Source organism: Gorilla gorilla, chromosome 16 (assembly GCF_029281585.2).
Source record: "Gorilla gorilla gorilla isolate KB3781 chromosome 16, NHGRI_mGorGor1-v2.1_pri, whole genome shotgun sequence".
NCBI lineage: Eukaryota > Metazoa > Chordata > Mammalia > Primates > Hominidae > Gorilla > Gorilla gorilla.
Window position 1 is genome coordinate 70232424 of NC_073240.2, and position 24023 is coordinate 70256446.

Genomic DNA, 24023 nt, shown 5'->3' on the forward strand with positions numbered 1-24023 from the left:
CCTTCCATGGGAGTGAAAGTCTCTTTCTAGGAGTCCCTGCTGTGGATGAAGGGAGGTATAACAGACATAGAACAGTAATAACCCTGCGGAAACAAGTCCAGCAGAGATGAAGCAAGCCCCGGAGACCTGGGTGCATGGGCTTGTGGACTGGCCATGGTCCAGGAACCTGGACACTCTTGGACCTGGTCCTTGGACCAGTCACTGCCCCATCTGGTTCACTCTCCTAGGGCTGTGTGGCTCTGGTGTTTGACATTTAGGATTAGACAGGGAGAGTACCATAGGTTGAGGGGGCAGAGGAGGAAGAGAAGGCTTCGTGAGGGTGGAAGAAAGTCTCCAGAGTGAGGCTGGGTGCAGTGGCTCACACCTGTAATCCCAGCATTTTGGGAGCCCCAGGTGGGTGGATCACCTGAGGTCAGGAGTTCAAGACCAGCCTGGCCAACGTGATGAAAACCTGTCTCCACTAAAAATACGAAAGTTAGCTGGGTGTCGTGGCAGGTACCTGTAATCCCAGCTACTCAAGAGGCTGAGGCAGGAGAATCGCTTGAACCCAGGAGGCAGAGGTTGCAGTGAGCTGAGAGCATACCACTGTATGCCAGCCCGGGCAATGGAGCCAAGAAAAAAAAGAAATTGTCTCCAGAGTGAATGATCCAAGATGGCTTCCCCATGAGCTCATAATTCAAATTCTTAGAACACTTGCTGGTTTTAATTTTTTTTGTTTGTTTTAAGTAGAGACAGGGTTTTGCCATGTTGGCCAGGCTGGTCTCGAGCTCCTGACCTCAGATGATCCACACTCCTCAGCCTCCCAAAGTGCTGGTATTACAGGTGTGAGCCACTCTGCCCAGCCTAGATTGCTTTCTTCTAGCCAGGAGTCTTCCCTGATGGTTCAGATATAACGGATGGGGTCTTTTGGATGTGGCATGCCTGGTGTCTTTGGAGGAACTTATCTGGCACGGCAGCTTTGCCAGACATCTCCTGGGTGCCTGAGTTTGGGGGCTTCTCCCTTTGCCAATGAAATGGGTTATTTATTTATGGAGTACATCTGTGGCTATTCCGTCTATCCACCCATCTACACACCCACCCACCCATCTAACATTCCTTAAATGCCTGCCATACTCCAGGTACCACGTTAGGAGCTGGGGGTGCCAGAAGGATGCCCTTGCCTTCAGAGAGCACCCAGTGCCATAGGAGAGACAGACTGCAGATGCCCCCAGGGTCCCATGAGGCCATGATTTCCATTAGAGTGTAGCAGGAGGGAGTGTAATGTAAACAAATAATGATAAGGCAGAATGACACCTGCTGGTATACACAGGGTTCTGAGAAGTGGCATTAGGACTGGATATTGAAGGAGGTAGAACACTTTAGCTGAAGAGGAGGACACAGCAACCAGCTAGGACAAGGATGAGGACTACAGAGAGGGTGGGCCAGGGTGGGGAAGCAGCAAGGTGTGTTAGAGCTGCCAGAGTCTGCAAGAGTAGATGGAGGAGAGCAGCTACAGAGGGGCTTGGATGGTGGGCTGGGGGCCTGTGGGTCCTATGAGGACTGGCCCTTTGCTCATGAAGGATGAGAATCTCTTAGGGGGAAAAAAAAAAAATCCTACGCACTCAGCTTCCATGCCCTGAGGGGTTTCCAGGCATATTAGCATCAACTGAAGTGGGAACTGAGGGGAGAGGGAGGTGAGGGGCTATGTTGGAATCAAAAAGGAGGAAGGGGGCACATGCCACACTCTTGCACCCAAAGGTAGAGTGGGCATTCCAGCTGTGGCCCTTCCAGTGCCTTTTGTACCTCGTCCTTGCTCCACGTTCCCCAACCCATGGTTTTGCTGCTCTTACAAGGCCTGTCCTCCCCTCTCTTCATTCCCTGTCTCTGCCTTTGGTGTCTGGAGAGTGAGAAAGCTGACTCGTGTGCAGAAGTGATGCTAGCCCTGAGTAATTTCAGAAGAAGTGGGTAGAGAGGAGGGTGTGGGCATCTGGAGGCCTGAATTTCAACCCTGCTCCCCCAGACTTGCTGTATGGCCTCAGGCAGTCACTGTCCATTCTGGGCCTCAGGGTCTACGTCTTCAATGAGAGCATCTGAGACAATACCCTCTGGGTCCTCTCTGGTTTGGGCATCCTGCAATGTCAATGCCTTAGTGTCTTCTCCAAGCTTCCTTTCCCAGCTGTCTTCCTCCCCCCAGGCTCCACCCCTGCCTCTCCCTCCTGCTCCATCCGGCTGCAGTTGGGCAGGAGCGGGAGAGAACCACCTTCCCCTCCCAGGAGCACAGGGGGAGACCAGGAACCTCAGTATTTGCTTGATAGTTATCTGATGCTTGCCCGAAAATCAGGGTTGAAATGGCATTCGTTCCATTACAAGGCAGACCATTAAGGCCAATCTCAACATAGAGAGCTTTGTCGTCCCCTGAGTGGTTTTTGGTTCTTACTGTCATGGACTTTGGTTCAAATGAAAATGTTCCAGAAAACTGCCTTCTCATTCTGTAGCATTTGAGAGGGGAAATGAGAGAATGCGTGCCCTCTTCGTGGTTCTTGGAGCAAGGTGGGGGTGGCCGGGGCCCTGGCCTGCTCATGCCTGCACAGGAAAGGGCTGCCACTCCCTTCAGGAATGTTAGTTACACAGCAAGTACTGTATGTCACAAATCACTGTCCATCTCCATCCAATGCATCCAACCATTGATTGATTTTTTTTTTTTTTTTTTTCAAAGAGCTGCTGAGTGAAAAACCTCCTGGTCAGAGCAGTGAGGGCGAGAGATTAATTTTCACCCATGAGCTCTGCTGTAAGGACAGCTTGGCAGTTGCTGAGGCAGTTCAGAGGGGTGGAGCTGACCTGGAAGGAGTTTGGGGTCAGCGCTGGAGGTAGAAGGCTCAGCAGACATGGTTCTCAGACAGAGGCTTGGCCAGAGGATAAAGTGCTGCTATAGCCAGTTAGGGGCATGGGGAAATGTCTACATCCCTGCAGTTCTCCAAAATAAGACAACTCCTACACAATAAAACAACCATAACCACCGCCACCATGTACACACACACGTGCACTCGTGCGTGTGCCTCTGCAATAGAATGATTTTTCCAAAGGCCCGCTAGTTTCAAGCCGTAGTTCCGGAATTCCAGTTGCCAATCCTTCCAGCTTTGTTGTCAGATTGTGTTGAATCGACCCTTTCTTAACGAAGGCTTCTCCCGTAACGCAGTGTGTCCTGCCAACCTCGTTCTGAGCAGAGACCTGACTTCCTCTATAGCAGCCCCTTAGCCCTCTGGTGCGGGACTGCCCTAAGCCCGAGCAGGCTGGGCTGTGGGGCCGCACGTGGGGCGCCTCTGAGGATGCTGCGGCTGTGGCTCTGCTCTGGCTGTGGCGACATCGCGTGGCCGAATGCGGAACTGCAACTTGGTAGCGGACGGCCCTTCTCCTGAGCTACTAGCCCTTCTGCCTTTTTCTCTCTGTTGCTGTCTCTCTTCTCTTCTGCTTTTTCTCCTTCTCTTTTCCCTCTAGACCCGGCTTTGCAGCTGGAGAGGCTGGTCCGTTTGCCCCTGGGGAAACACTTTATCAGGCCGAGCGAAATGTTGTCTCAAGTCACAGAAAATCCATGCTTTGGGGGATGGCCTTCGCCAGCCAGAGCCAGATTTCTTCGAGTGTAAGTGGCCACAGGGGCCCTTTAAGAGCGAGCCTCTCAACCCGGAGACGGCAGGCGGTGGCAGGGCACAGGGCAGGAGGGGGCGGCCTGTCGCGGCAGGGCAGGGTCTGCCGGAGGACTAAGAAGGCCGGTGAGGCAGATACCTGGCTCTCGGGATAGCAGGAGTGTGTGCCCTCTGCTCCAGGGGCAGAGCGGGCAGGGAAGGGTGAAGGCCGGGCAGGGAAGGGTGAAGGCCGGGCGGGGTCTGAGTCTGCGCAGCCTACTGCCTGAGACAGAGGGGGTGACACTTGGGGGCCAGAAAGCCTAGGGTTTAAATCCTAGCTCTGCTTCTTATTGGCTCATCTGACTTCAGGCAAATCACCCAGAACCTATTTGTTCCCTCCTGTTCCTATTTTCTGGACCAACATAGATACAAGGTGGGGATGGGGAGAGAATGGAGCTCCACGATGCATGTGTTTTTAAAAGCTGCTGTTTAGTCTGTGTGACTGTGCCATGCACAGTTCTAAACACCTCGCGAACATCGTTTCATCAAATCCATACAACAAGGCGGTGACGAGGCACAGTCATTGTCCCTGTGTTACACATGAGGATCAGGAGGTACACAAAGGTTAGAGACCTGCCGAGGTCACGTGGTTGTGAAGGGCAGGGTCAGGATTTGAACCCAGTGTGTCCCGATCAAGCTCTCCACATAAAATCACAGTGCTGCGCTGCCTCACCTCTCCGGGAGTTTGGTTCTTTTTCGGGGGGGATGATGCATCCTAGTTCCTTCTCCTTGAGCTTCTCACCTGGTACATGCCATGTGCCATGTATGACTTACAGGCAGGGTCAGGAAAGAAGAAACACGAAAGTGGGCTGGAGTGAAGTTGGGGTTTGTCTTGGGAGGCTGTGGGGCTTCTCGGGGCACACAGTGGTGTCCCTTTCTCCTGAAACAGGAATCTCCGGGTGGGCCATTTGTGCTCGGTTGCCCTGAGGACTGAGTGGAGCACAATAGCCTGGAGAATGTCCGCATCCTCAGACCTGCTTCTGTGCTGGGTCCCCGGGATCCACGCCTGACCAGATCTGGCGCCTGCCTGAGGAGGGTTCCCTAACTGCCCAATGTGGAAGTCCCTGCATACTCCATGCTGAGGGATACAGGCAGCAGCTGGGTTTATGGTCAGGTGGCTTTACTGGCTCATACGAGATATGAACAGCCTGGCCAGGTGAAATCGGTCTGGGCTCAGAGGAAACAGCAGATGGCATTTGAAGGAGAAGGAACAGGCTTGTGGACTGGGACCGAGGTTCTTGGGAGCAGAGGTGGGAGCCACAGCAGGACACAGACCCCATCCCTCCAGTGTGATAGGGGGCAGAACTGTCAGCAAAGGCTGAAAGGGCCCAAATGCATGCATTGCCTTTACAGACTGCACCAGAACAGCCATCCCAAGAGCCTCAGCATGTGGCTGTGCATCCACTGTGCTGGGGTCCTTACCCTGCAGCCCTGTGGGCCCCAAGGGAGGACACAGCCCTCCACAGTACACCTCAGCATTGATGTGGGGACTGTACCTGTCCCTACTACCTGGCCTTGGTGGCCCAGCCAGGGCCCATGAGCACTTCCTTACCCAGGCCTCAGTTCAGGGCTGTGATTTTGTGCAGAGACCCTCCTTGCCCCTCCCCATGTCCTCCCAGTGTGCAGCCTGCTCTCTGTGCTACCCAGTTCCCCATACCCTGAGCTGCTGCCCCAGGCTGGGCCCAAGTCAGCTGAGGCCCTGTCATGTTCTGTCTGGGGGGACCTGCCTCTCTTCTCAACAATCAGCATCACTTGTTTTAATGTTGCTGTCAGCTGTCTTTGGATTGGAGGTTGGGTGAGGGTGGCAATGAAGGAGAGAAGGAAAGACTTCATGTTTATTTAGTTTTCCCAAGCCAAGTATCCCTGTGTGTGGTATAAATATTCCAGAAAGCTCTCCAAGGATCAAACACCTACTTGAACCCAGGTCTCCTGCATGATAATACCTGGGCTCCAACTAGATGGGTGCATCTCAGCCTTTGCAGAGTGTGTCCCCCAAGAGTCTGTGGCAGTGGATCCCCCGATTCCCCCTACCCGTTCCCTGTCCCTGTAGCAACTAGAATTTTAAAAGGTTCTTTGGCAGTTACATAACTTGGCCCTTGAAGGGTTTCTGCCCAGCGCCTCCTTTCTGGCTTAGTCTGGACACCACTGCTTCCCATGGTCAGGGGATGGTGTCCCTGGAGATCTTTTTGCATCTGAAGTTTTGTCACTTCCATTGGGGTGGGAGGAATGGACGAGGCTGGTGGAGAAGCTGCTGGCCACAGGAGCTTGAGAAAAATGCTTGTGCTCTGTTGATGACCAGGCCCTCGGTGTGCATGCATGTGCGTATGCAATTTGCTGAGACTCTTTTCATTCCATTTCCTCCCCACTTTCCTTCCCTGATTTAGGTTTCTTGAAATCCAGAAGCCCAGACTCTGTAAGGTGATTCGTGTCCTCGCCTTTGCTTATCCGTACACCTGGGACTCCCTCCCCATTTTCTACAGGGTAAGGACTGGCTGCATCTCCTCTCTGCCTGTTGGCAACACCAGGAAGTCAGTTGTTTTCCTGAGCTTCTGGGGGGTCACAGCACTGCAATGGGAACCGTAGAACAAAACAGGAGTCGAGACCCAGGTGAAGAGGGTCAGCCCCTCCACACCTGTGGGTATTTCTCGTCAGGTGGGACGAGAGACTGAGAAAATAAATAAGAAGATTTTTCTTAGTACAGATCAAAACGGAGTTTCTTATGTCTTCCTTTTTCTACATAGACACAGTAACAGTCTGATCTATCTTTCTTTCCCCCACACCCAGGTGCTGCCTTGGTGGCACTTGAGGAGTGGTTAGGAGATGGCATAAGCACAGAGGCCCTGACTGACAATATGACTGGGGGCTCGGGAACGTCATAGAACAGGCAGCCTGGGGCTGAGTGGAGTGAGCAGGAGAGCGAGCTCTGCAGGCAGGTCTCCAATACTTGCTGTCAGTCCCTGGGCCAGTTCTCTATGCCTCGATTTCCTTCATCTGTAAGCTGGGCCTGATAACACCTCATGGGTTTGTGGGGAGGATTACACGGGGAACATGTCAAGTGCTGACTGGTAGCAAGAGTTCGGGAATGCATTGTTTCATCATCAAGTAGTATACTGTTAGTATTGAAGGAAAAGGCATGAATGAGGGTCTTAAAGGAGTGATGGGAAAGAGATGGAGAGCATAAAGGAAGAGAGTGTAGGAGGGACAACAAGTAGGACTAGAAGGGGAAAGTCCATGCACTTTCAAACCATACGGGCTTGAGTTCAAATTCTGGCCCCACTGCTCACTGGCTATGTGACCTCAGGCAGGACACACAACTCTCTGAGCCTCAGATTAGTTTCCTCATCTGTACATAAGGGTACTAGCCCTCCTTTGTAGGGGGAAAACAATGGATCTGATAGGCTCTGCGGTGCCTGTCCAGTACCCAGTGAGTGAAGTTCCCTCCTAGAGGCAGCGTCCTGTGGGCTTGAAGAATAAAGCCCAGATGGCAGGGCTGAGGGACAAGGGGAGGGGCTGAGCTCCACCCAGCAGCTGGGGCATTGAGCACGTTCTCTGTGCTCTGCCTCTGTGGGTCTGGGAGAGCGCCAAAGACGGGGCTGCAGCCCGTTCCCCTCACTCCTTCCTCAAGGGCGCAGACCACACACAGGAAACCAAAAGCAGACAGAGCAATTCTATCCCATGTACCTCCAAATCAGGCAGTGCAAGTCCTGTGTTGTGACAAGCGTCGTGTGCTTCTGGCATATGGCTGAGTCAGAGGAGGGCAGAGGGAAGGGGAGGTCCAGTTCTAAGTGGTGATGTTGATGCTGGAATCAGCCTGCCTGGATTCGGATCCTGACTTTACTTCTCACTAAGTGATGTGCAAGTCACTCTCTGGCCCACCCTCCTCACCTGCAAAATGGAGAAGAGTCTGCCTTATGATAATTGTGACTCAGGTGAAATGATGCATGTAAGAGGCCTGGCCTGCTGCCCTCAGTAAGTGGTGGCTACTACGACTGTTTATAACAATAATACAAAAACTATACTTAGCTCTGAAACAGTATAGTGGCCATCATTGATACTTTTGGATGACTCAGAAGGCCTTCCAGGGATTTCTAGGCCTTAAAGCCTTAATTAGGAGCACCAGTTCAGTGGATGTGCTGATAAAAAGTGAGTTCCAGTGTGAATCCACTAAACAGTTGACCCTTAAACATGGGTTGGAACTTTACATGGATTTTCTTCCACCTCTGCCACTCATGAGACAGCAAGACCGATCCCTTTTCTTCTTCCTCCTCCTCAGGATTTTCTCAATAACACTTGCTTTTCTCTAGCTTACTTTATTGTAAGAATACAATATATAATACCTACACAAAATATGTGTTAATTGGCAGTTTGTTACAGGTAAGGCTTCCAGTCGACAGGAGGCTATTAGTAATTAAGTTTGGGGGAGTCAAAAGTTGTACATGGACTTCTGACTGCAGGGGGTCAATGCCCCTAGCCTGCATGTTAAGAGTCAGCTGTACTTACATTTTACCCCAGAAAGAATACCAATTATCTAATAGGATTTTTGTCTTTCATTTCCTTTCCCATTCCTTTCTTCTTTCCTTTTTCTCTCCGATTCAGTTAAGTAAATAACCCAAAAGACTCTCATGAGTATTTGGGGGATTGAAATACAATAGTCTCGAGTCTCAATCAACCACACTCAGGATAGGAGCTCCGCTCACATGGTGCCTGAGTTTCCTCTACCAGGTCACAGACCTGAGGAGGTGAGGGCCTTGGCCTCTGGAGTTTGTGTGTGTGTGCTAACATGTGTGGGTGTCAGAGCCCCCAAAGTCCCAGATGCAGGTGCTGAGAAGGAAGAGGGCCTGCCTCAGGCCTGTCCTCTCAAGACCTGATGTTTCTTTAAACACCTGCAGCTATTCCTGTTCCCAGGGGACAGTGCACAAAATGAAGCCACCTCGTACCACCAGAAGCACATGATCATGACCCTCCTGGCCTCTTTCTTGTACTCTGCACATCTGCCAGAACGCCTAGCCCCTGGACGCTTTGACTACATCGGTGAGTGGGCAACAGCCCTGCTGCTCTGCTCATTGCCCTCCTGACTGGGGAGGGTCCTGTCCCTGACTCCAGTGCACGTAACTGCAAACAGCAGGGAAGGGCAGAGAGAGAGGCCAAGGTGAGTAACATTGCAAGTTGACAGAGGCCAGGATGTCTGCAGCAGGTGCATTGTTAGGTAGCATGGGCAGGATGGAGGGCAGGTGGGCCCAGGAGCCTAAAGCATTCTGATGGGGTATGGAACCAGTGTGTCTTATTGTCATCCAGAACATGGAATCCCATGATTAAATGAACATTGGGGCTGGGCGTGGTGGCTCACGCATGTAATCCCAGCATGTTGGGAGGCCAAGGTGGGCAGATTACTTGAGACTGTGCTCAAGACAATCCTGAGCAACATAGTGAAACTCCGTTTCTACAAAAAATACAAAAATTAGCTGGGCATGGTGGCGTGCACCTGTGGTCCCAGCTACTTGGGAGGCGTTGGTTTGAGCCTGGAAGGTTGAGGCTACAGTGAGCCATGATCGTGCACTGCACTCTAGCCTGGGTGAGAGAGATCCTATGTGAAGAGAAAAAGTACATTGGGAGCAGCCGAGGAGAGGAAGAGGAAAGAAAGGATGAAGATGGCTCTGAGGGTACCAGACAACAGGGGGCTGTGCAGAAAAGGGAAAAGGGGAGAAAGCATCTTTCTTTGTCTTGAGCATGGTGGACGGGAGGGGGCCAGGGGTTCAGGGTAGAGCAGTGGTTTCTCAAGGGGTGGTCATCAGCCAGCAGCATCAGCATCATCTGAGAACATGCAGATTCTCAGGCCCCACCACAGACCTCCTGAACCAGAAACTCCAGGAGTGAAACCCAATACTCACACAGAGGCCGAGTCATCCTCCAGATGAACCTGAGCTCACTTAAGTTTGAAGTGATCTGGTGGAGAGAAGGTGTCAGAGTCACGGGGGTTTCCACCTGCTGGCAGAGTTCTTTCCCCGTTCTGTCTAGGGAACGAGGGGCGGGTCCCTGCAGAATGTGCCTCCTCCGCTTTGGCTCTGGGACTGGCTAGGAGGAGGAACCCTTGCATCATTTCTGGTGAGGCTGACAAGACTTTGGGGTGAGAGTTCCTTAGGTGAGTACATGGGAATCAAAGGGCCAGTCATTGTCCCCACCAGGGCAGGAAGCTTGCTTCTCCCCAAGCCCATTTTGTTCCTGATTTTCCATCTCCTCTCACTAAAAGATGTGGCCAGATGCAATTTGTTTGATCTGATTAAAGTTTTATCTCCTTTTCTTCTTTTGTTGTGTCAGAAGGGGTTGTAACTAGTGAAATGCTTAGAGAACAGATTTCCAAAAAGGAGGAAAAGGAGAGGCCAGGGAATCGGAGTCACCAGCATCCTGACTGCCATGTCCACCTCCCCAGCCCTGCTTAATGAAGTAGAGGTGGCTGTGTAGCAAGTTTTGGGGTTGCAGGAAAAATGGCCCTGGGCCTTCTTTTGCTACCATTCAGGTTTCTTAATAACATTTTATTCACCTCTGTCCCATCCTCTTGGGCCTAGGGGTACAGAGCTGAAAAATACCCCTCTGGGGGACATTTCCTAGACAATAGTTCATGACAGATCATTAACAAGATTTGGAACATTCTCAGTCCTTAACTAACAGAGTCTGCTGGAGGTGGGAATCCCTCTCTGCTCCTGCTCAATCTTCCTAACTCTGCTCCTGCTCAATACTAGAGGTGGCCAGGCTGGTTCATTCCTAGGACACATTTATTGAATATTTCTTCTGAGATAGGTCCTGGGGGTGAAACACTGAATTTTTTATTTTTCTAGAGATGGGATCTCACTGTGTTGCCCAGGCTGGTCTCAAAACTCCTGGGTTCAAGCATTCCTCCTGCCTTGGCCTCCCAAAATCCTGGGATTACAGGTGTGAGCCACCATGCCCAGCCTTTTCATTTTATTTTTTTAAAACCAAAAGAGAAACCTTATTTAACTCTTATGCTGCATTAGTTTGCTAGGGCTGCCATAACAAAGTATCACAGACTGTTGTGGCCTAAACAACTGAAATTTATTTTCTCACAATTCTGGAGGCTGGAAATCTGAGATCAAAGTGTTGGCAAGTAGGCTTCTCCGGAGGCCTCTCTCTTTGGCTTGTTGATGGCCGTTCTTTCCATCTGTCTTCACATGATCTTTTTCTTGTATACGTGCATGTCTGTGTCCTAATCTCCTTTTCTTTTCTTTTCTTTTTTTTTTTTTTTTGAGACGGAGTCTCGCTCTGTCGCCTAGGCTGGAGTGCAGTGGCATGATCTCGGCTCGCTGCAAGCTCTGCCTCCCGGGTTCACGCCATTCTCCTGCCTCAGCCTCCAGAGTAGCTGGGATTACAGGCACGTGTCAGCATGCCTGGCTAATTTTTGTATTTTTAGTAGAGACGGGGTTTCATCATGTTAGCCAAAATGGTCTCAATCTCCTGACCTCGTGATCCGCCCGCCTCAGCCTCCCAAAGTGCTGGGATTACAGGCGTGAACCACCGCGCCTGGCCTAAACTCCTTTCCTTATAAGGACACCAAGCATAGTGGATTAGGCCCATCTTAGAGACTTCATTTTTATTTAATTATTTCTCTAAAGATCCTATCTGCAAATATGGTCTCATTCTGGGGGTTAAGACTTCAGCACATGTATTTTTCAGGGACATCATTCAGCCCATAACACATGTGGTCGCCTCCTTACTCCTGGGGTCTGAGGGTTGTCCCCCAAAGCTGCCCCTGACCCTAGGCATTGGATTTGTTTTCTCACCAACCACCAACCACCCAGCACGTCCCTGTCCCTGTCACTCCCACTACCCTCTACTGGGCTCCCAGCCTCTGTGAAGGGCACCATGTGAGCTGGGTCCAGCATGGCACTGGGGAGGAAGAGTCCTGGTCATATCTGTGACTAACTGGCAGTAGGGAGAGGTCCACTTGGTTAGTGGCCAACAGAAAATTCAGCCAGCTTCTCCCTCAGCACTGAAGTGAGACTCTGAGCTGATCAGTGCTGGCTCTCAAGAGATGAACTTTGGTGCCTAATTTTTTCATCTGAAAAATGAGACTGGTGGATAAGTTGTTTTAAAAAAGAATTTGGATTTGGTTTTCTCTGATGGGCCTTTTATTTTTCCCATATTGCTTCTTAAAAATAAATTTATTAAGGTATATTTCACATATTCAATAATTCTCTAATGTCAAGTATACAATTTAATGATATTTTCAGTAAATTCACCATACATCAGTTTTAGAACATTTTCATCCCCTCCATCAGACCCATGCACTGTTAATCCCTATTCTCACCCCCTGCTTGAGGCAGCCTCTAATCTACTCTCTGTCTTTATGGATTTGCATATTCTGGAGATTTCATATAATATGCGGTCTCCTGTCTGGTTTCTTTCACTTAGCATCATTTTTAGCATGCATGCCATAGCATGTATCAGTACTCATTCCTTTTCATTGCTGATCTTGATGGCCTTTTGTGTTTGCCATAGGTCACAGTCACCAGCTGTTTCACGTGTGTGTGATCCTGGCCACGCACATGCAGATGGAAGCCATACTTCTGGACAAGACTCTGAGGAAGGAATGGCTCCTGGCCACCTCCAAGCCCTTCTCTTTCTCTCAGATAGCTGGAGCCATACTTCTGTGCATCATCTTCAGCCTCAGCAACATAATTTATTTCTCAGCTGCTCTGTATCGGATTCCCAAGCCAGAATTACATAAAAAAGAAACATGACTCAGACCATAAGCTTTTCATGCCAGATGTCAACATTAAGCTGCAACACCCTAACCACCATAAGCCGGAGGTGGTTACAGCTTATCATGGCCTAAAATATTCATAATGGTTGGTGTCTTTTGAATGAATTCATGTCAAAAATGTATTCAGCTGGGGAAATTTCTCTAAATGTACACTGATTCTGTGTGTGTGATTTTAAAAGGAGAACATGGTTCAAGCAAGTCCTTGTTAAGGCAAACTATTGATAGTTCATTAATTTTAAATTTACTTAAAATGTGGTTTTAAATTCTATTTAAACATTTGGATTAAGCATATTACTCTGGAGCTTTGTATTATTCTTTAAAAATGAATCTTGCTTCATTTGATGAATTTCATGTCACAAAGCTTCTCTCAAGAGCTCTCGTAGTGGCCTGTCAACCACTTTCGGAGAATGAGCCAGGTCAGTCACTGGGAGGACCTGTGAAAGAAAGTTGGTCACTGAGTGCCTTGGGGACTGGCAAAACATTCCAGAATGAAGAGAGCTGTCTGGGGAGAGCCCTTCTTCCCTTCTCCACCTAGTGAAGGGAGAACAGAAGGGGAGTCCTCTCTTCCTACAAGTCCATTCTGCCTTCAAAGTGTAAGTTCTCATGTCATTATGGATTTGGAGTTTGTCAGTTTTTTTCTTAAAACTCCACAGCGGGTTGTCATGTGTTCTGGTATGTTCTGTTTTCTGCTTGCCAGTTTGATCTGCAAAGTATTTTTCAGTGCAGGTAAAATGTGTTAAACCATAAGAGTTGACTGAGTTAATCCCAATTGGTTGTGCTCATATGCCACCTTTTAAACCAATGGAAATTGCTATATTTGGGGATGTCATACATTTGATATTGCTTCAGCATTTCAAATATGTTGCAAAATTTAGTATCCATATGCATAAGAAGTTAATCACCTTGCCAGTGGGGTGGTCACATATAGTGTTCTCAAGCTTTACTGTGAATCAGAAACATCCAGTAAGCTTGTGACAAATGCAGACTCCTAGGGAAAACCAGGGGGTTCTGCTTCACTAGGTTAAATGTAGGTTTTGTAGAGGAGATCTGCACTGGAGCAAGTCTCCCAGATGATTCTAATACAGGAGGGCCAGAGGCCAAACTTGAAGAACTGCTGGTGTTACACATTCCAAAAGGCATTAGACCTATCAGCTTTGTTTCGCCTGATCTCAAGTTTTAGCAACTCACCAACTAAGGCGTAACCTCATTTTATGTTCCAGAGTTTTCTACTCTGAATAGTTCTAAAACACTGAGCATTTTCTCATTTGTTGCGTTACTGATTAAAGTTCAGTATTTCATGGTGTTTTCAGGGAACACAGAAATGCGGATGCAAAACAACTTTTGACAGAGGCCCATCAAACCCAGATGTGCACTTGGTAATGACTTAGGGGGGCTTCCTCACAATGCAGGATCCTCTTTGCTGACTCAGGAATACTCCATATTTTAGACTACTGCCTCTACCATTAACTAGCCCAGACATCTGAATGGCCTTGTAAACAGCTCACTGTCTAATACTCGAAGGACAAGTAACAATTTATATTGGATGAGAGTGGTCAAGAAATATGATTTCATTAGTTTTATTATCTGTTTACTTCCTCTGGGGAAGGCAGACTGATAAAATTATATGGGCTGGTAAATTTTTGGTACATTAATTGCAAGCTGCATGACAAAATTTGTTTTTCTGGCAACAATCTGACATTATTAGTGGAATTCCACACCAACAGGGCTTGTGGGCTTCCATTTCATCTTACTGTAACTTCAATTTTATGGCAAAAAAAAGGTACAAAGTTTAAGTACCCCTTTCTAGTAATGCCAAAGACATACAGTGTTTTACATTCTCTCCTTTATAGGTAACAAAATAATGTTTAGCTCACTAAGTACTGAAATAATGAGTGATCAATTTGAAGGATTTTTAGATTATTTAATCTTTGCTTATGTTGCTTTTTCACATGCTTAATGATGGAAATGAAATGTTAAATCAACAAAATAAGATCCAGTGTTTCATAACATTTTTATAAGTTTGGTAAACTTTAGTCCCATTATATACTTTTGGGGACAGTGTTATAAATCAGAATTTTATGACAGTTTGCAGAACACTGATTTGAAAGCTTCCTATGCAAAATGAGAAGGGGTTCAAATATATTAATTATCATTAAGTATTAAATAATAGGCATTAGATGTCTAATGTGAGTATAATTTCATCCAAGCCATCTCAGAAAGTCTAAAAGGTTGGCAGGGGGTCAGCTGAAGACCTCACTGGAGTGGGTCTCAATTTTTAAAAAGTGTCTCACTACACTTAAGACATGTGACACATTCCCATTGGTAACAATTGCTCACCATGGCATTGTCTCAAAAAAGACTACGGTGGGGAGGGTGGCACATTCCTAATGGGATGTACCTCTCCCCACTCCCCTTGCTTGAGAAGCACTACTCAAAAATTTACCAGACCTTACAACTGTGATAAAACTTGAATGTGTATGATGAATAAGGCCATTCAGTTAACTTTACCTCCCTTTACCCATTGAAGGGGTTCCTTTTCCATTGCTCAGTTTTTAGAAAATAATTCTCATCTTTTTTCTAAAGAAATGAATTTGTGGCTGGTCTGAAGGTAGTGAGTTAGCTCAATTGATTGTTCACAGTCAGTTATAGATCAAGCTCCTTGTTCTACTCTTCCCCTCTTCTCACTACTGCACTTGAGTAGTCTTAAAACAAAGAAAGAACGAATGAATGAATGAATCTGTGGCTGGATGCAGTGGCTCATGCCTGTAATCCCAGCACTTTGGGAGGCTGAAGTGGGAGGACTGCTTGGGCCCAAGAATTCAGGACCAGTCTGGGCAACAGAGCCAGACACTGTCTCTATAAAAAAAAGTTAAAACTAGCTGGTTGTGGTGGTGCACACCTGTGGCCCCAGCTACTGTGGAGGGTGATGTGGGAGGATTGCTTGAACCCAGGAGTTGGATGCTGCAGTGAGCTATGATTGCACCATTGCACTCCAGACTGGGCAACAGGTCAAGACCCTGCCTCAAAAAAAAAAAAAAAAAAAAAGAATTTGTAATTGTTGGTAGGATGTTATGGGAAATTTAGAGGCCTTCTGAGTATAAAGCGGTTTAAATATTTGGTCTGCTGAAGTCTTTCTGGAAGTGTTGTTCCCCCTGCTGCCCTGCCCAGTAGAAACTTGCTCATATGAGAGGTTCTGAGGAAGGTGCGGTGGAGTAGAATGGCATTGTCAGATATGTTCAAGAAACCCTTCATTTGACACTATTTTGTACCTTATGGTACCCTTTAACATTTTTTAATTAAAAAAAATATTTTTTGAGACAGGGTCTTGTTCTGTTGCCCAGGCTGGAGTGTAGTGTTGCAATCTTGGCTCACTGCAACCTCTGCCTGACAGGCTTCAGTGATCTTTCCACCTCAGCCTCCTGAGTAGCTGGGACTACAGGTGCATGCCACCAAGCCTGGCTAACTTTTTGTAGAGATAGGGTTTTGCCATGCTGCCCAGGCTGGCTTAGAATTCCTGAATTCAAGTGATTTGTCTGCCTCAGGCTCCCAAAGTGCTGGGATTACAGGCATGAGCCACACTGCACCCAGTCCATGATACCCTTTTTATATGAAACACCTATTAACACGGTACAACAACACTTCAAAACATATTATTTGAATGTCGGCCTCTGATTTTCTAGTCAACAATCCATTAAGGCAAAGACCTGTTTCCAAACTCAGATGTTCTCCAACTTACACTAATGTCTGGTTTTCTTGAACTATGTGAGAGAAAAAAATAAACAGAATTTATTTATTATCATAAAGTCATCCTGTTTGCCACTTAATTTGGTTATGTTTTATCTACCACACTGCAAATATGTTAATTCACCATGAGAAACAGATCCCTGTACACATGTATATCAGCAAATCATTCAATGAATAGTTAGTGCTTACGATGTATAGAATGGCCACTGTCCTAGGAACTGGGGATACACAAGTGAAAAAAACCTGCAATGTCCCTCCCTAATGAAGCTAGTGTTCTGGTTGGGCAGGCAGACAGGATATATAGATGAATCCAGATAATAAGTGCTGTAAAGAAACTAAGCCTAGTAGGGCATGTGAATTGATGGTCACTCTGATAAGCTGACATTTGAGGAAGACTTGATGGGCAAAAAGGAGCCAGCCTTGTCAGCTTGTCAGGGGAAGGGATTGCACGTTGAGCTAAGTAGAGGGGTCCCAAGGCTGGCAGGTACTTGTTCTACTGGAAGGATGTTAACTCCAGAAGATATCTGGATGACTTGACTTTTGAAGAATTCTGAGATTTTCCTGATTTTTTTTTCCCTTGAGAAATTGCCTATAGGGCTTTCCTGTGTCTCTTGGTACTTGTATGGAATGTGTCAACTCATAAGAAATTAACTTCAGACAGTTGCCAAGCTCATTCTCTTCATGCTAAGCAACAGATTTCTGAAACAGGCTGAATTTTTTTGCCTCCTCCAGAACACGGAAGGAAAGGCCCTCAAAGATCATTTAATTCAGCCCTTTTAAAATTTGTTCGATGATGTATAATGCAGATTCTCAGGCCCAAACATACTGACACAGACTACCCACAGTGGGGGAGGTGATCCTGTAGTTTCAAATTTTTAGCTAAAGCTGTAGGTAATTTTTAATATAAGGGAGTTCAGAAGCACTGATATAGTCCAACCATTTTTAAATACAATTTCAGACTTAGAAAAATGTTGCAAAATAGTGTAAAGAATTCCCAGGTACTTTTCACCTTTTCTCCTTTCCTCCCTTTTCCAACAGTGAGAAAGCTGACTGCCATTAGCCACAATACGTTTTCTTTTATTATTTTTTTAAATTTTTTTTTGAGACGAAGTCTCACTCTGTTGCCCGGGCTGGAGAGCAGTGGCACGATGTTGGCTCACTGCAACCTCTGCCTCCCATGTTCAAGCGATTCTGCCTCAGCCTCCTGAGTAGCTGGGATTACAGGCGCGTGGCACAATGCCTGGCTAATTTTTGCATTTTTAGTAGAGACAGGATTTCGTCATGTTGGCCAGGCTGGTCTCGAATTCCCGACCTCAAGTGATAGACCTGCCTCAGCTTCCCAACATGCTGGGATTACAGGCATGAGCCACCTCACCCAGCCCATGATACATTTTATTTGCTCAATCCTAGAATGTACAGAATGTTGTTTCAGAATTACCAACTAATGTCTGTGCCTACTAATTAGAATTCAAAATGTTTCAAGTTGTTTTTTTTTTGTCTTGACCCTGAGGGCAAGCTTGATTCTAAATAGTCACAGTTACCTGGGTTATTTCCCCCTTTCTGTGTATGTTATTTATTTGAAATATAGTTCAAGTCATTTGTTCCTTTTTGTGTAAATTTTACAGTCCCCCAACTCCCCAACACACACACACACACACACACACACACACATCCCCAGGTTGATTTTATTAATTTGTGTTTTCTGTATGTAAACATTAACATCTAACCATTCATGTTACAAATGGCCTGGTGACAGAGATTCATGGCCTGGGAACCTGAGACAATGTTTCTAAGGCCACTGAGTGACCAGCAGGGCCTGGGAGGGAACAGTGTGCGGAGCATGTCCAAGCTCCCAAGGCAGTGCTGTCTCCATTTTACCACCTCCCCTCAAACACTCGGGGCTTCAGCAGTTTCTGGTCATTGGTGTTTACTGGGTTCCCACAGCTGGACTTGCTTATCTGGGTGTTTGGATTAATATATGGTTTCGAATTTGTGTAGTGTCAGCCCCTCTTCAATGATTTGGATAAGACTCGCCTGGTCCAATTTAACAGTTTCTAATAAAGTTAAACTTACCGTAAGACCGACAATCCCACCCAAGAGAAATAAAAACACACCTACATAAAGACTTTTATACAAATAATTATACCAGTTTCATAATCTCCAGAAAGTAGAAACAACCTAAATGTCCAACTGGTGAATGAATAAATTGTCCTGCATTCATACAGTGGAATAGACTCAGCAACAAAAAGAGAACAAATTACTGGTACATGCAACACATTGATGAATATCAAAGCATTACGCTGAGTGAAAGAAAAGACATTCTGGAAAAGGCAAAAGTATAGGGAAGAAAATCAGAAAAGTCATTGCCAAGGCCTGGGAGTAGAGGCAGCCCAGAGAATTTTCCACTGTGATGGAAATATACATGTGATTGTGGTTACAGCACACTATATATTTGTCAAATACACATAATGATACAACTAAAAAGGGTCCATTTTACTGTATGTAAATTATACCTAAAATACTTGACTTTAGAAAGAAAAAAGCCCCTCAGTTCTCTTCTCCCCACCCTCCTACGCGCACTCCTGATCTGGATCTCTAATTCTATGGTAAAATGCAAATCTTTTAATGGCTATAGGTAGCCCTTTGCTATTTTTGAATAGAAAAATGATGTAATTATTTGGTAGTTTTAAGGAAATTAATAAGCCAGAGAACTTTAATACAGAAGTGAGGGAGGAAGAAGAAACTGGCCTGAAGAGAAGCTGGAGGTGGTGCGACGTAACTGGGTCCTCAACTGGAGCGTTCTTTGAAGGGATGATTCATTCATCCCTTCAAGCCATGTATGGGGCACCTGCACTGCTAGGCACTGGGCATGCAACAATGCCATCTAGTGAGGCTGTGGGGATAAGCCAGTAGAGGAGACAGGAATGAACAGTGACTGCCAATTGGAATGTGAGTGCTGAAACAAGTCAACAGGTGCAGTGAGTGGGAAAGGGCAGTTTTGGGGGCGTGGGGGCTGTACCACGGGGCCCAGTATCCACAGCAGGGTAGCTGGCAGATCTGCAGAGAACTGAAGGCAAGGCATTGTCAGAGGAAAGGAGGGAGGAGAGCGTGACAGCACAGAGAATGGCGTGTGAGCCCAGCGTGTTCAGGGCACTGCAGTTCCACATGACTAGAGGGGACAGGGGGCAGTGATGGGTGATGAGCCCCAGAGGAAGCGCCTCAGGGCCCTGTGGTGGGTCTCCAACAATGGGGAACCACTGCAGAGTTTCATATAGGTATGTGACATAATCAGATCCATGATTTAGAGATGAGCAAAATGGAAACTGAATTGGAAAGTGGCAGCAGAGAGGCCTGTTAGGAGACTGCTGTCTTTATCAGACAAGAGAAGATGGTGGCCGAGGAGACAGAGAAAAGTGGAGCGGTTTGGAGGTTTGGCTACTTAGTAGGGAGAACTGTTAAGATTTAGTGATTGAATATTGAGACAGAAGAGAGAAAAGCTAACAATGTTGCCTTAGACTCTGGCTTGGTGGATGCCATCCACTGAGAGGGAGCAAGTTTGGGAGAAGAGATTAGAATGTGTTAGATGTGAGATGCTTGTGGGATATCGAAGTGGAGAATCCAGAAGACAGTTGGATATATGGCTCTGGAGCTCAGAAGAGCAAACATGAATGGGATGTGAAGCCATATGAGTGCTTGAGAGTGCCTAGGGAAAAGGCACACCTAGTGACCAGCTCTAAACCCTGAGCCCCAACATTTAAGGGAGGAAAAAAAGAACTCACAAAGGAGACTGAGAAAGAAGGGCTAGACAGCTAGGAGAAAAAATAAAGGCATGGGAAGAAAGGAATGGGCAACATTTTTTAGTATTGTTAAGAAGCCAAGTAAGACAAAGGTCAAATAGATTTAGCATCAAGGAAGTGGTAGTTTTGGTGACGAGTTCCAATGGAGTCTGAGGTAGAAGCTAAACTGAAGAGCAACTAGGATATAAGTAGTCAGCAACCAAGCCCAATTCCTAAATGATAAAAATTCCAAACTCTAGGCCAGGTGCGGTGGCTCACACTTGTAATCCTAGCACTTTGGGAGGCTGAGGCAGGTGGATCACTTGAGGTCAGAAGTTCAAGACCAGCCTGGCCAGCATGGTGAAACCCCATCTCTATTAAAAACACAAAAAAATTAGCCGGGCATGGTGGCACATGCCTGTAGTCCCAGCTACTCGGGAGGTTGAGGCAGGAGAATTGCTTGAACCCCGGAGGCGGAAGCTGCAGTGAGCCGAGATTGCGCCGCTGCACTCCAGCCTGCGTGACAGACTCCGTCTCAAAAAACAAAACAAAACAAACAAACCAACAAAATACCAAACTCTAGCTTGACAACAAAGTCCTAATCATTCAAAGACTTCAACATAGGAAGCAAAGCAATAAAAGCACTAGGAAACAAAAAATGGGAAATAAAATAAAAAACTCAGAATGAATGTATTTTTCCAGTATGACACAAAACAGAAGCCATAAAAGAAAAGACGGATTAATCTGTCTACCTGAAATTTTTTCTAAGCTGTCACAAAACATATACAAATAAAAATAACCAAAATGTGAAAAATAAAAGTATTTAAACTCGTATTTTGGATGAGGACCAATTTTTTTTTAATATAAGAACTTTCACAGATCATTAAGAAAAACGAACAACCAATAGAACAAAGAGGCAAAGAATATGAACACAGTTGATAGAGAAGGAATCAAAAGGGCTCTAAAATATATGAATAGACAACATTTATCTGAAAATAAATGAAAAATTTAACTACATGTTTTTTCTCACCAATTGATATGAGATATCAATAGATTGGTATCTACTGAAAAGTTTGATAACACTTTGAGAATTGTGGAGAAATAGGCACTCTCATACAGGCTGTTGGGAGTGTACATTTGGACAGCTTTTATGGAGAATGATTTGCAATATCTGTGAAATGTTACACATATGTATACTCTTTGACTCAGCAATTCTGTTTCTAGAAATGTGTCCTACATATTTACCTGCATTGTATAAATTTCCACGTTCATTCACTATAGCTGTATCTGTAACAGGAAAAGTTGGAACCATCCTAATGTGCAATGTAGGGGTGGAAAAGGTGTGATACTTTTCTTTACCCATCTTAAGGGTCACAGCTGACACTACCATAACAAAAAACAGGTTAGCAAGATAAATGGATAACTTATTGAATCACAGTTTTATGTGATGTAAGTGCCTTCAGAAATGAAGACCCAAAGACCCAGGGAAAGCTGTCCATTTTTATGCTTAGATGAGATGAAGAATGGACAGCTATGTAGAAATGTGATTGGACAAAAGGAGTATGATCTAATAGTAACAGACTGAAGGAGGAATCCAGCAAGTCCTGTCTGTTCAGATTCTTCTTGGCCTCTCTGTGCAGCTTTCCTTCTTCCTGAGTGTAGGGCAAGACCCTTTTGGAACGAGGGTCTTATGACAAGGTACATCAAAGAATGTCTTTATGGCCAGCTCTTACACAAAAAGGTGGGGGAAGGCTAGATTAATATTTCTAGGTTTTTCTAGAATAATGTTTCTGGCTTGCTTGGGAGAAAAGGGGTTCTAGTTTCCATGACCCGCCTTGGGGAACAGAAATTCTGGTTTCTATTATTTGCTTTAGGAGACACAGAGGGGTGGGAGACAAGAGGGCAGGAGAAAGTCAGAGACAGACTTTGCTTTTAAGGCTTCTCTGAGGCACTTTCAGTCTTCTTTAGTTCAAAGCACTCAGTGTGCCAAAGAGCCATACTTTGGGGTGTCGTTTTCTGAGCACCAACAATATTGGCCAAGGATATTGTGACTATCCTTACCAGTGCTGTGGTCCTTTAGGAAGTTGAGAAGGGGCTAGAGTTCCATGAGAGCCCAGGTGTAGATGTGTATTTGGTAGTCATCGGCTTAGGGTCAAAGACGGAAGTGATATAGAATCAGTTCATCTAAGGCAAGAGTAGGTTCAAAAGGTTGCCCCTTGAGGGTAAAGACCAAATTTTATTCATCTCCGTAAGGCCAGGATCAAACACAATCAAGATTTGATAAAACAGGCCGGGCGTGGTAGCTCACGCCTGTAATCCCAGCACTTTGGGAGGCCAAGGTAGGCAGATCACCTTAAGTCAGTTCTAGACCACCCTGGCCAATATGGTGAAACCTCATCTCTACTAAAAATACAAAAATTAGCTGGGCGTGGTGGTGCGCGCCTGTAATCCCGGCTACTCGGGAGGCTGAGGCAAGAGAATTGCTTGAACCTAGGAGGTGGAGGTTGCAGTGAGCTGAAGACTGCAGTCCAGGCTGGGCGACAGAGCAACTCCACCTCAAAAAATAAAAAAGGAAAAAAAAAAAAAGATTTGATAAAATAATGTACATACAGGACAGAGCTGGAGGGAAACCCAGGAAAGGTGAATCAGAGAGAGAAAAGACGCCAAGATAATGTGGTGACTTGGGAGCCAGAGAGACGGAGCCTGAGACTTGGAGCAAGGCACAGCACAGGAATACAACACTTTTCACCAGAACGACATTCCGACCTCTGAATCAACCCTGGAAAGGCCCTTCCATTGAACTTCTTGTGATGGAGGAAAAGAAACCCTCAGTTTCGTCATCGCAAGGCGGAAGAGTTTAAATACCATACCTCAAGATCTCCCTCCAGCCCTGACACGCGACTCCGCGGCCCTTTCAGCGTCGGTCGCCTAGGAGACAAGCGCCACTTCCGGCAGCGCAGTCACTTCCGCGGAGGTCCTGCCTCTCCCTGCGGACGGGCGCTGATTGGCCCGTTTGAAATGCGCCAGGCGGGAGCTCACCTGGGCTCTTAGCGTCGCCGCCGGCTTCGCAGAGCACCGCGCCTTAGCCGCGGAGTTCTCGTTCTTGCTGCCGGTCCTAACGTCCCGCAGTCTTTGCCACCCAGCCGTCCCGCACGCGCGTTTGGGCGGCGTGGAGCCTGCTGCCATGAAGTCAGCGTGAGTACGAGGCCGCCGAGCAGGGAGGGAGGGCGGACGGGGGCCGAGGCCGCGGGGCTGGGGGCAGGCGTCTCCACTCAGGCCGCGGCCGTACGCGGGCAGCGCGGATAGCATCCCGCCCGGTGCTGCTGCGGCCGCGACCCCAAAGTGGGAACCTCCACGTGTGGCCGCTCCGCGGGAGCCTGGGCGCGGAGACCCCTGCCGCGTCGCCCCCCGCCGCCCCGCCTGGGCCTCCAGGGGCCAGGAAGGGTCGGCCCGGAGCCGGGGTTGTTTTATGCCGCACCCGGTTCCCGGTAGCGGGGCAGTCCTCCTCGGGGTCCCGGGACAGCCTTCCCCTTCTCCCTCGCTGGCTGCCGCCGCCTCCAGAGTGCAGTTGGCCAACTTAGTGCGGGTCGGAGGTGGTCTCGTGTGTGGAGCAGAGCGAGTGTGCTGGGCATTGGTTAGATGGGCTCTGTTTCTGGAGGGCCCTGGCACCGGTGATCGCCGCTAGCTTTTTTTTCAGCCGAGCACCCTGTCCTTGAGGCCGAGCGCATCCGCTTACACAGGCCAGTTACTTCTGCTGTATTTTGTGGCCGCAGAGAACCTCCGCCCACATTCCTAAGCCAATATTTTCGGCGCAGCATCATTCCTGGGTAAAGAAATATTTGTCGTGCAAAGGAGAGGATTGGCTTTATTACCATTTAGGGAGTCGTTTGCAAAAGACAACTTGTTTATTAAGAGGCCGAAGTCAAAATCTGTAGATGAAAAAAATTATATATAAGAAACATACGTTGAGTTTAACTTAAGCCCACCACAAAGTATTTTGCACTGAATAACACGAATTTGCTTGTGTTTCATCTGAGAATATGTTTGGAAAAATATTTTTAAACTACA

The 24023-nt window shown here is 47.1% G+C and overlaps 2 protein-coding genes and 1 long non-coding RNA gene across 13 annotated transcripts in view; 2 read left to right on the plus strand and 1 right to left on the minus strand.

The window, feature by feature from the left end:
* PAQR5 (progestin and adipoQ receptor family member 5) overlaps nucleotides 1–12726 on the plus strand; it is a 105018-nt gene extending 92292 nt beyond the window's left edge. For 3 of the 4 annotated variants that reach the window (XM_004056407.5, XM_019011154.4, XM_004056408.5), the window contains 3 exons: nucleotides 6044–6140; nucleotides 8549–8690; nucleotides 12171–12726. In XM_004056407.5, coding sequence (XP_004056455.4) covers nucleotides 6044–6140; nucleotides 8549–8690; nucleotides 12171–12412 — 481 coding nt within the window. In that variant the 3' untranslated portion in view covers nucleotides 12413–12726. Of the gene's footprint in view, nucleotides 1–6043; nucleotides 6141–8548; nucleotides 8691–9674; nucleotides 9799–12170 lie in introns of all 4 variants that reach the window. The other variant, XM_019011153.4, reaches the window with a different exon arrangement.
* Nucleotides 12654–23691, minus strand: LOC134757257 (uncharacterized). The gene is made up of 2 exons (XR_010131017.1): nucleotides 22826–23691; nucleotides 12654–12869 (listed from the first exon to the last, which is right to left on the minus strand). It is a non-coding gene; the product is annotated as an uncharacterized lncRNA (long non-coding RNA).
* Nucleotides 22914–24023, plus strand: part of KIF23 (kinesin family member 23) — a 34230-nt gene continuing 33120 nt past the window's right edge. For 3 of the 8 annotated variants that reach the window (XM_055363173.2, XM_019011152.4, XM_004056405.4), the window contains exon 1: nucleotides 23015–23150. In XM_055363173.2, coding sequence (XP_055219148.2) covers nucleotides 23140–23150 — 11 coding nt within the window. In that variant the 5' untranslated portion in view covers nucleotides 23015–23139. Of the gene's footprint in view, nucleotides 23151–23657; nucleotides 23783–24023 lie in introns of those variants that run through there. The other 5 variants (XM_055363174.2, XM_004056404.5, XM_063698660.1 and 2 more) reach the window with 3 other exon arrangements.